This window comes from Crotalus tigris, unplaced genomic scaffold, assembly GCF_016545835.1.
Source record: "Crotalus tigris isolate CLP2741 ecotype Arizona unplaced genomic scaffold, ASM1654583v1 scf7180000024298.760630, whole genome shotgun sequence".
Lineage (NCBI taxonomy): Eukaryota > Metazoa > Chordata > Lepidosauria > Squamata > Viperidae > Crotalus > Crotalus tigris.
Genome location: NW_024100471.1, coordinates 124417 through 136583, shown reverse-complemented (window position 1 = coordinate 136583; position 12167 = coordinate 124417). Strand labels below are relative to the sequence as shown.

The 12167-nt window shown below is 45.7% G+C and overlaps 1 protein-coding gene across 1 annotated transcript; it reads left to right on the top strand.

Moving 5' to 3' along the window:
• Window positions 1-9269: 9269 nt before the first annotated feature.
• LOC120299518 (C-C motif chemokine 4-like) lies at window positions 9270-11831 on the top strand. Its single transcript, XM_039324404.1, has 4 exons — window positions 9270-9646; window positions 9818-9853; window positions 10845-10956; window positions 11638-11831. The coding sequence occupies exons 1-4, from the start codon at window positions 9361-9363 to the stop codon at window positions 11723-11725; spliced, it is 522 nt and encodes a 173-aa protein (XP_039180338.1). The 5' UTR covers window positions 9270-9360; the 3' UTR covers window positions 11726-11831.
• The last annotated feature ends 336 nt before the right edge of the window (window positions 11832-12167 follow it).

The window sequence follows — 12167 nt, the reverse complement described above, 5'->3', positions numbered from 1 at the left end:
GTGGACTTCAACTCCCAGAATTCCACAGCCAGCATTGCTGGCTGTAGAATTCTGGGAGTTGAAGTCCACATGCCTTAAAATTGTCAAGGTTGAGAAACACTGGACTATAAGATGGGAGGACTTCAACTCCCAGAATGCACCAGGCAGCATGCCGGACTGCTTGGGGTGAGATAATATCAATAGGCTGATGATATCCAGGTTTTATCTCCACCACAGACAGCCCGGGTGGCGGTCGTGTCTCAGCACCTGAGGTGGTGAGGGCCTGGGGGGGGGCTGCAGCAGCTTCAACTCGAGTGAGCGAGACTGAGGGGCTCTGGGTTCTTGGATGTCCCATTCCTGGTCTTGGAATGGGGGGGGGCATTTCCAAACACGGCATGAGGAAGGCCCATGGCTGGCTGACTCCCCAGGGGTCCTCCATGGACCCCCCTCCACGGAGAGCGGGCAGGGGCCAGGGATTCGCCTTGGGTCCTCCGCCCTTCCAGGTCTTCATGAATGGTTAAGCGGGTGGAGGAGAGGCTGGCTCGTTTAGCCAATCGCACAGAATGCTGTAATAATAATAATAATAATAGTAGTACTAGTAGTAGTGATAATAATAATAATAATGATAATTATAACAGGAGTCAGTAGAAACATCAGAAAATTTGTGCAAAGATCGATGGCACAATGGAAGACACAGTTGCAGATCAATGGTGAGAGACTGGGAGAGGTTAATATCAAGAGAGGAATATTTCTTTTTTTTAAAAAAGTTTTTTATTAATAAAACAGTTAAAACAAAAAAAGGACATAGCGTGATGTTCCAGTATATATAATCCTAACAATTTGTTCCTTGTCATACATAGTAAGCCTATCCATATCAGCACACGATAAGATTTTATATAAAATCTCTTCTTCTGTTGGAATTTCTTTCTTTCTCCAGTTTTGTGCGTAGGCCAGTCTGGCAGCCGTGAAAATATGTAACATCAAGTGGAGTGCCCCTTTATCGTATTTCTGCATGATAATACCTAATAAGAAGAGTTCTGATTTTAGAATTCTACCTCTATCATTAGTATTTCTTCTAGCTATTTTTTAACCTTGTTCCAAAAGTCACGGGCTTTTGAGCACTCCCACCACATATGATAATAGGTCCCTCTTGCCAATTTACATTTCCAGCACGTAGGAGAAATATTTGGGCCCATTTTAGCTAATCTTGTGGGTGGGGGATGCCATCTATAAAACATTTTGTAAAGGTTTTCTCTGTAGGAGGTGGCCAAAGTGAGCTTCCTATTTCGTACCCATAGTTCTTGCCAGATATGCAGATCAAAGTTGAGTTCAAAGTCCCTTCTCCACGTTAACATGGTTTCTTTTAGCTGTTCTTCGTACACTGCCTGATCTAACAGATAATGATATAACTTTTTAATCATTTTATCCTCAGTATCTAATAATATTTTATCCAACCCTATCAATTCTATTTTTATGCCTAATTCTTTTTTGTCTTTCCAACATCTCGCCTGTAATTCAAGGTATGCCCGCCATTCTAATTCTATCCCTTCGTCTTGAAGAGTTTTCCCTTTCTCGTCTAGTACGTTTTTATATGTTATAATCTTCCCTAAATGAATAAACTTTGGATGTACATATATTTCTAACCTTGAGATCCAGCCAGGGACTTGAGTATAGTTTGGTTGCCAGGTTTTGACCCATACATCTATTAAAGCCCATCTGATATAATGCCTTTGAAAATATTTATGTGTCCTATATTTCTGGTCTCATAGCATAGCATGCCATCCTATTTGTAAGTCATGACCTTCCAAACATAGTAATCTCCTGTTCTTCAAAAGGATCCAATCCCGCACCCATAGTAGTACTATGGCCTGATAGTATTTTTCCATGTCAGGGAGGCCAGGTCCCCCCCCCCTTCGAATCCTGCAATAATTTTAATTTAATCCTTGCTTTTTTTCCTTGCCAAATAAATTTGAGTATGATTTTGTTAAGGTTTTGAAAAATTTTCTTATCCAATTTTATGGGTATACATTGAAACAGAAATAAAATTTTCGGTAACACATTCGTTTTGATTACGGCCATTCTGCCCATGAAGGAGAGCTGTAAGCTGGTCCAAGTATCTAAATCAGCTTTAATCTGTTCAATTAGTTTATCATAATTGTCTCTCTTAAGTGTAATGCATCTAGCGGTTAGTTGTATCCCTAAATATTTTATTTTATTCGTAATTTGAATACCTATTCTATCAGCCAATTCATTTTTGTGTATTTTAGTCATGTTCTTGACGAGCATTTTAGTTTTTTCTTTATTTATCTTCAGACCTGCTATTTCCCCATATTTACTCAATCTTATCCCTGATTGTAATGGCTCTTCAATTATAAAAACTAAATCCTCTGCAAAAGCTTGCGTTTCTTTCTTGATCTCTAAACCTTTGATCTGTTTATCCTTTTGAATTACTCTGATCAATGCCTCTGACTCTAGAAGACAGCAACAGAGGCGGTGATGGGCACACCTTGGCGTACCCATTTGGCACCCACAGTCTGTGAGGTACCCTGGTTGCTTGTGGGTGCGATTCAAGATGTTAGCTGTGATCTAGAAATCCTTATGTGACATTGAGCCTGGATACTGGTTGCCTGTCTCTTGCTGCCCCCCCCCCCCGCCTCCAGGATATAAATGGTTTCAGCTCCTCCCCTGGACCCCCTGCACTAGGGCATGGCAGGCCAAAATCAGAATGGAATGGAGTGGAGTGGAGTGGAGTGGAGTAGATGGAATGGAATGGAATGGAATGGAATGGAATAGAATAGAATAGGATAGAATGGAATGGAATGGAATGGAATGGAATGGAGTGGAGTGGAGTGGAGTGGAGTGGAGTAGATGGAATGGAATGGAATGGAATAGAATAGAATAGAATAGAATAGAATAGAATAGAATAGAATAGAATAGGATAGGATAGGATAGGATAGGATAGGATAGGATAGGATGGAATGGAATGGAATGGAATGGAGTGGAGTGGAGTGGAGTGGAGTGGAGTGGAGTAGATGGAATGGAATGGAATAAGAACAGGAATAGAATAAGAATAGAATAGAATAGAATAGAATAGAATAGAATAGAATAGAGAAGAGAAGAGAAGAGAAGAGAAGAGAAGAGAAGAGAAGAGACGGATGGGAATAAAGTAAAAAGAATATAGTAAAGTAGAATAGAATAGAGTAGAGTAGACTAGAGTAGAGTAGAGTAGAGTAGAAGAGAATAAAGTAAAGTAGAATGGAATGGAGAATGGAATGGAACAGAATAGAATAGAATAGAATAGAATAGAAGTAGAGTGGAGTGGAGTGGAGTGGAGTGGAGTAGAGTAGAGTAAAGTAGAATAGAATAGAATAGAATAGAATAAGGAATAGAATAGAATAAGGAATAGAATGGAATAGAATAAAATAGAATAGAATAAGGAATAGAATAGAATAGAATAGAATAGAATAGAATAGAATAAGGAATAGAATAGAATAAGGAATAGAATAGAATAGAATAGAATAGAATAGAATAGAATAGAATAGAGAAAATATGAAATGGAATGGAATGGAATGGAATAGAATTCCTGCCCTCTGGAATGAGCTTCTGCTGGGACTGGGTGGCATTCTGCTGGGCGTCTTCTGCCAGCCTTTGGACCAGAGCGAATGGAGCCATTGAAGGGGGGTAAGATGTCTGTTGCTAACCAGATGCTAACCATTTTCTTTATGGCACGTTTGTTGTGTTGCTTTGTGCTGTAAGCCTCGTAGACCCAACTAAAGCCAGTGGCATCTAAGACAAATAAAATAATAACCAAGTATTCAGGAGTGTATTTGTATTTAAACCCTTATTTGCAACCAGGGGTTTTAACAGCATCCACAGAAAACGACAGCCATCGTATCAGTTCAGTGCTTTCCCCCTCAATTTAACCACATCCCTCTTTGCCAGGATGTGCTTGTGCTTCTCCCTCGGGGCCATTGCAAGCAAGGCAGCTGATAAGAAGGGTTTATTTCTGCATTTATTTGTTCATTTATATAGCAAACGACTCTGGGCAGCGAACAGAATTAAAATTGAACAAAAAGACTAATAATCAATTATAAAAATTAAAATACAAGCAACCCAAATCACCACCAGAACAAAGAGGTGGCTCCTTGCAGACTCTCAGGCCCCAGGCCTGGAACCAGGTCTTCAGAGCCTTTACGAAAGTCCGCTGGCTTGGGGGGGGGCACTAATTTCTAGTCCAGCCCCCTGCTCATGCAGGAGGACCTATATACCATCTCAGACAAGTGACTGTCTAGCCTCTTCTTAAAAACCTTCAATCATGGAACACCCACAACTTCTAGTGGCAAGCGGTTCCACTGGTTAATTGTCCTCCCTGTCAGGAAGTTTCTCCTTAATGCCAGGTTGCTTCTCTCTTTGGTCAGTTTCCAACCGCTGTTTCTCGTCCTGCCCTCTGGTGCTTTGGAGAATAACGTGACCCCTTCCTCTTCTTTGTGGCAGCCCCTCAGATACTGGAACGCTGCTATCATGTCTCCCCTGTTTCTTCTTTTCTTTAGACTAGCCAGACCCAAGTCCTGCAGGCGTTCTTCATATGTTTTAGTCTCCAGTCCTTGGATCATCAGGACACTAAATAAATAAATATGAGCCGGTTGCCAAGCGTCTGAATTTTGATCACGTGATCACAGGGATGCTGCAACGGTCGTAAGTGCGGAAACTGGTCATAAGTCACATTGTTCAGTGCATTGTTGTAACTTTGGTCTAGGCCAGGGGTAGGCCACCTGGGCTCTTTTATGACTCGTGGACTTCATCTCCCAGAATTCCTGAGCCAGCCATACTGAGGGGAAAGGGAGAGGTTGCCAAGCTGAGCCAGGCTGGCTCAGGAATTCTGGGAGTTGAAGTCCGCAAGTCATGAGGGGGCCGTAGTTCCCCCATGCTGGCTCAGGAATTCTGGAGTTGAAGTCCGCAAGTCATGAGGGGGCCATAGTTCCCCCATGCTGGCTCAGGAATTCTGGGAGTTGAAGTCCACGAGTCATGAAGGGAGCCAAGGTGGCCTACCCCTGGCATAGGCTCCACCTAGCAGCTTTCTTTGGTCAATGGAGGGGATCCAGAGGAGGCCCATCTTGCCTGACCAGGCTGGATGGGTAGAAATAACAGGACACACACACACACACACCAAAACACGAACAACCCCCCCCCCCAGTTAACCTGGTCCCAAGCCGTGAAGGGCTTTAAAGGTGACAACCAGCACCCTGAACTGCACCTGGAAGCAATCTGGCCACCCACGCAGCCCACGGAGCACCATCTATGCCACATGCCACATGCCACACGCACCATCTATGCAGCTGCATTCTGCAGCAGTTGAAACTCCTGCACACTCTTCAAGGGTAGCTCCATGCAGAGTGCATTGCAGTAATCCAGACAAGAGGTTTACAAGGGCATGGGTGATGGTGACGGTGCAGGAATGGAAGCAGCTGGCACCTTGTAGGTGTGTTGCCCCCGCCTTTTGACCCGGAGCCCTAAGGCCAGGGGAGCCCTCAGATTGTTGTGGCTGAGGCACCGCCCCCCCCATTCCAAGACCAGGGATGGGAGATCCAAGAACCCAGAGCCTCTCGGTCTCACTCGCTCGAGCTGAAGCTGCTGCAGCCCCCCCCCCAGACCCTCACCACCTCAGGCGCTGAGACATGACCGCCACCTGGGCCGTCTGCGGTGGAGATAAAACCTGGATATCATCAGCCTATCAGTATTATTTCACCCCAAGAAGTCCGGCATGTTGCCCGGTGCATTCTGGAAGTCCTCCTCTTGCAGAAAACGAAAGGACTCTTACAAATTCCAGAGGGTTTTAGCAGAGAGATTTATTGCGCAGGTTCAGAAGCAATAGCAACAAGCAATTCTGAACCCCGAGGGCGAGTTCAGACTTCAATTTTATACTTTCCTTTTCTCAGGAACAAAGGAATACACATTGAAATACACATTGTAATACATTAGGTTTGTTTCTCACGGGTATACAATGGAGAGTTTGCTACATACATTGTATCCAAGTGCAATGCGCATACTACTAACACAGCACTATTCCAGTAATTATGCAGACACATCATTATTCTAGTAATTGTTCATTATTCCACATTATTCCCCCCTTTGGAAGTTTTCCTACTTAAACTTCCATCATTTATTTTATTTATTTTATTTTTAATAAAATTTTTATTTTATTTTATTTTTATTTTATTTTTAATTAAATTTTTATTTAATTTATAAGCCGCCCCACTCCCGAAGGACTCTGGGCGGCTAACAATAAAAAACACATAAAACATAACAAAACAATACAAAAACAATCATCCAGGGGTAAGGTTTTATAAACCCCAGGCCTGCCGGAAAAGCCAGGTCTTAAGTAGCTTACGGAAGACCAACAGGGTGGGAGCGGTCCTAATCTCCGGGGGGAGCTGATTCCAAAGCGTGGGCGCCATCACAGAGAAGGCCCTCCTCCGCGGCCCCATTCTATCTCCAATTCAGGATCTTTAGAGGGCAACATTTTATATTCCCATATTAAATAACTAACAGATATTACGAAATGTAGAATCCTCACGTCTTCCACCATGCGTAGAGAGATAGCTTCCGGAGTGTCTCAGCAAGATCTGATGTTCACACCGTGTGTTGAGAACCCGTTGCCGGTAGGGTTCGACAGGGTGTATTTCTTGTAAATTTTAACACTAAAGGTTTGTCAATTTTATCTACCTTGTAAGTTACTGGATCGGCAGGTGCAGCTACTTTCAATCTACTCCAGTGGACCCTGGACTTTCCCTCCAAGGTTTTCACTGCCAAAGGAGAACACATGACAGCAATATATGGTCCTTTCCATCTTGGGCTCAAGGGATCTGATTTCCAGTGTTTTACCTATACTCTATCTCCTGGTTTGAACCCATGTGTTGCCGTGACCAGTGGAGGGGGATGTTGTTCCATCATATAATGGCGCAAATTTGAAACAGCTAAATTATGAAGCTGTAACTGATGTTTTGCTATCATCGCTATCCAAGTCCTGATCTTTCTTCTGAACGGTTCTATCTTTTTTTATCTTTCTTTTCACATCGGCTTCTGGTTGAAGGTGGACTTCATTTCTTTCAACCGGAGGGGATGGAATTTGCTGCTATATCTCCCCATCTTCTCTTCTAGGAACATAGGGTGGGGGCCTGGCAACTCCCTCCCTTTCTTCCTGGCTCAAAATCTTAGCTTTTGTCTGAGAGTTGGCTTTTTGGTTTGCCAAATATATTTTAGCACATTCTATCTGACACTTTGCTAACCATCGAGGCTTTTCTTCAATATTGATCTGCCATTGGTCTATATAGGGATATTGACTCAGCCTTCCATCCTTCCGGGGTAGGTAAAATGAGGACCCAGATTGTTGGGGGCAATGTATATATATATATATATATATATATATATATATATATATATATATATATATATATATATATATATATATACATTGCTTACTGGTGTACACCGCTTAGAGAGTGCTTGCACTTAAAGCAGTATATAAGTCTCATAAATAAATAAATATTGTCCCAATGACCACTTCCAGTCACAATTTGATGAACCTGTGCCACAAGTTCGGGATTCGCTGATCCCTCTTTGGGCCACCCTATGCCAAAGGTGGTCCATTCAGATTCACAGAATCTTTTTAACATGGCTGGGTCCCCATAATCCCTAGAAAAATCCTTTTTGAAATTTCCTAACATACACTGAAGCGGCGTCTAACCAACGCCCTTCTTAGTCTGGTTTCCTCCCATTTCTCCGTAACACACTACCACCGATCTGGAGTGCCGCATGTTCCAACGGTCACTCTTCAGGAAATGCGATGGTTTAACCACCCACACAATCCTACCTATTGAAGACTTAAGGACGCCGCCTTGTCTTCTAGGGGGTGATCAATCCCCTCTTCCGATCCAAACGGGATCAGGTATCCCCTTTTATAATACTTGCCTGCAGGCGTTCCAGACCCTTCCATGGATTAAAGACCCGTCTGCTACCCTCAGTGGATCCTTGACTGCAGTGCTTCGCTGGCGGGTGAGTTCCCCTCCCATCCCATCAAGGTCTCCCCATAGACAAAGGCCACGGAGCCGGCTTGGAGGAGTCGTAGTTAGGAGAGGGGCTACCCACCAGGGCAGTCCATCTGGAAGGTCAACGGACTCTTCCTAAGAGTCTTGGCGGAGTCGCCAGAAATCTTGTGGAAAACGAAAGGACTCTTACGAATTCCAGAGGGTTTTAGCAGAGAGATTTATTGCACAGGTTCAGAAGCAATAGCAACAAGCAATTCTGAACCCCGAGGGCGAGTTCAGACTTCAATTTTATACTTTCTTTTTCTCAGGAACAAAGGAATACACATTGTAATACACATTGTAATACATTAGGTTCGTTTCTCACGGGTATACAATGGAGAGTTTACTACATACATTGTATCCAAGTGCAATGCGCATTAGGTTAGTCACATACTACTAACACAGCACTATTCCAGGAATTATGCAGACACATCATTATTCTAGTGATTGTTCATTATTCCACATTACTCCCATCTTATAGTCCCTGAGAGTGAGCAATGCTGTTCTAGGGTGTTTTCTATTTCAGCTAGAAATGTCCAGGAGTGTCTGCAAGCAGGGGGGTCAAAAAAGATCAAAATGGCAACTGAAACCATGCCATGGTAGCCTTTAAAAAAAAAAACAATTCTGGCTGCTATCTTGATTTTTCTGACAGACCCACCCATTTTCTCCATCTCCTCGTTCCAATGCCTCATGGAACTCAGTTGGATCGTTTTTGGTGGACCTATTGCAACTTCCTCTTTTTAAGAAGCTCTTGTGGGTACGGTTGAGCTGGCTTATCAGTTGTGAGAACAGAATAACAGAGTTAGAAGGGACCTTGGAGGTCTTATAGTCCAACCCTTGCTCAGGCAGGAACCCTATACAATTTCAGACAAATGGCTGTCCAGTCTCTTCTTGACATCCTTCAGTGTCGGAGCATTCACAGTTTCTGGAGGCGAGGAGTTCCACTGATTAATTTTCTAACTGGCAGGAAGTTTCTCCTTAGTTCTAGGTTGCTTCTCTCCTCATTAGTTTCCACCCGTTGCTTCTTGTCCTGCCTTTCTGGTGCTTTGGAGAATAGCTTGACTCCCTCTTCTTTGGGGCAGCCCCTGAGATACTGTAACGCTGCTATCCTGTCCCCCCTCGTCCTTCTCTTCATTAGACTAGACATACCCAATTCTTACAACCGTCCTTCATATGTTTTAGCCTCCAGTCCCCAAATCATGGTTGATCTTCCAGTAAACATTGGATGGATGGATGGATGGATGGATGGGTGGGTGGATGCTGCCTCTTCAGATGGACTTCCTGACCTTCCATCGCGATGTCACTCAAGACTTTGCTTCAGTGTGCAAAATGCTCCTTCACAGCCTCACTGGCCCCCCAGCTTTGTGGTCACGCCCTGGGGGGGGAGCCCACCACGTGTTTCCCACAGCTGCAGCTGCCGGTTCCTATAAAGAGGCATCTGGAAGCCGAGCGGCGTTGGGCACCCAGTGCCGATACCCCCGAGATAAGACCGGAGCTGCTCTCCCTCCCATCTCCGAGGATGAAGACCCTCTTCACCTTTCTGTTCCTGATGGTCTCTGTCACTCTGGCTGTCGAGGGTCTCAGTGAGTCTCTGATCCGCTTGGCTTTCTCCAGCCCCCCCCCTTGCAACCCTCCGGAGGGCCCCGGTGATTGTCTGGAGGGTTTACCCCTGGCACGGGCGGCTCAGTTCTCAGCCACGGGCGTGGGGGGGGGGAATTGGGGGAGTCACAATGCCCCCCATCTCTCTCTTTCAGGTGCAACCCCTTCGACCCAGCCCAATGACCAGAAGGGTAAGTCTCTCTTTCCTCCCCTTTTCAGCGTAACAAAATCTGCCCCAATCTGCCTCCTGACCCTGAGAGACGCCCTGTGGCCCTAGCCCAGCCCCTTCCTCTGGGGGAGCCCTGGGGATCTCCTGCCCCACTGCGATGTCTTTGGGCCGGACCAGGGTGGAGACGGGCAGTTAAAGGCAGGGTCCCCTATCCTTTCCAAGGTGGTACTTGGGGGGGGGGTTAGAGAGAGGGCATCACCCCTCTCCCCATAAGAGGAGCCATGTAACGGGGCACAGCTGGGGACCCCCAGGACCCCAGGCCAGCTTTGAGGAAGGCTCTGAGCTGAACAGCATCCTTGCTTGGGGGAGGGGAGGTCTCCAGCTGGGAAGTCATGCAGACCTGGTGTGGTCAGTCCGATCAACACATGAAGACAAGTCCTGTGGTGTCCACAAGGGAAACCTTTCCTGTTGGATCTATGGAGACCCTCGGAGCACTGGAAGGGACCTTGGAGGTCTTCTAGACCAGCACCCTGTTCAAACAGGAGACCCTATACCATTTCAGACCAGTGGTTGTCCAGTCTCTTCTTAAGAGCCTCCACAACCTCCGAAGGCAACTTCTGTTCCACTGGTTAATTGTCTTCACTGTCAGGAAGTTTCTCCTTAATTCCAGGTTGCTTCTCTCCTTGGTTAGTTTCCATCCGTTGCTTCTTGTCCTTCCTTCCAGTGTTCTGGAGAATAAATTGACCCCCCTCCTCTTCTCTGTGGCAGCCCCTCAAATACTGGAGCTCTGCTGTCATGTCCCCCCTATGTTTCTCTAGACTGGCCATACCCAAATCCTGCAGCCCTTCCTCATATACATTTCAGCCTCCAGCCCCCTAACCAACTTCGTTGCTCTTGCGCTGCAAATCTTACCCAGGAGAGTTTTCTGCCCACCCCAGGATGGGGGGAGGGGGGGGGGAAAGAGAGCTTCACCATCCAATGGTGTGGCATCCATCATTCCTTCTCTTCTCCAGTGGATCCTGGGCCCACCCGTTGCTGCTTTGCCTACATGACACGTCCGGTCCCACTGAGCCGGTTGAAATCTTTTGAATACACCAATGGCAGATGCAGCAAGCCGGCCGTCGTGTAAGTTTCCCAGAATGGCTGTTGAGGGTCTGCTGGGCTCAGCATTGCAAGAGGTTCAGGAGACCCTCTAAGCTTCCTTCTCACCAAATTGCTAACTAAGTAGGTCTCAATCTTGGGCGTTTTAAGAGGGGTGGACTTCAACTCCCAGAATTCCCCAGCCAGCCTGGCCCAAGGTGGAGACACACTGGGCTAAGCCGTGGTCTTGATTAAGACACTGGTTGGTTTATTTTCTATTGCTTGTGTTTGCATCATCTGGAACTCCAGCATGACGTGGTCACTCTCCCCCATGGCTCCAGCAATTTCTGCTCCTTCTATCACTTCTTCTCTATTAGTAAGAATTAGGTCCAGTGTGGCTTTATGTCTAGTTCCCTCTTCCACCTTTTGGGTGACAAAGTTGTCGGCTAGGTTGGTTAGGAATCTGTTTGTTGAAGTCTCCCATTACTACTGTGGTGTGTTTCCTACACACCTTTGTTAATTGATTAGCAAAGACTCCATCTATTTCTTCTGCTTCGTTGGGTGACTTGTAGCATGGACCTATGGCAATGTCACTTTTGTTTTCTTTTATATGGACCCATATACATTCTGGAGAGATTTTGTCTTGGGTCATGTGTATTTCTGCAGATATGCAGTGTTCTCTTACATATAGTTATATTACATGACATGCAGACATTTCCTTTGCAGATTCATCACAAAAAAAGGCAGAACGATCTGTGCTGATCCGTCAGAACAATGGGTCCAGGATCGCATCCGTGCCCTCACCCCGCCTTGAACGGCCTCCATGCAAGCAGAGAGCACGTCTCCCCCATCGGCAGAGGCCCATAACCAGTTTTGACCAAAGGAGAAACCATTATTAAACCATTATGTTTGTTCAAGCATGTGCAGAGTGCCTTCTGTTTATTGCCACCCAGAGGAATTAGCCTTGCAAGGGGGAGGGGGGCGTAATCTGGTGTGAGGAAGCCCCAAAGCCTGAATTTTGTGGAAGCAGCAAAGTCAGCCCACCGGATCCCAAGGGGGAGCATCCCAGCATCCCCTGCCCCCTTCACACCCAACGAGAGGGGGGGAGGAGGGAGGGAGGGGTTGCACCCCCCATCTCTGAAAAGCCCTCCCCAGCTGGGGAGGAGCAAGAAGCAAAGGGCTGGACTAGATGACCTCTAAGGCCCCTTCCGACTTTGTTATTCTATGTTCTGGTTTATTTTGGGACAAAGTGTTGC

Coding starts and splice junctions, on each gene's coding strand:
- LOC120299518 (XM_039324404.1), top strand. CDS start 9,361: ATGTCACTCAAGACTTTGCTTCAGTGTGCAAAATGCTCCTTCACAGCC. Junction 9,854..10,844: donor CCAGCCCAATGACCAGAAGG/GTAAGTCTCTCT, acceptor TCTCTTCTCCAG/TGGATCCTGGGCCCACCCGT. Junction 10,957..11,637: donor TGCAGCAAGCCGGCCGTCGT/GTAAGTTTCCCA, acceptor TTTCCTTTGCAG/ATTCATCACAAAAAAAGGCA.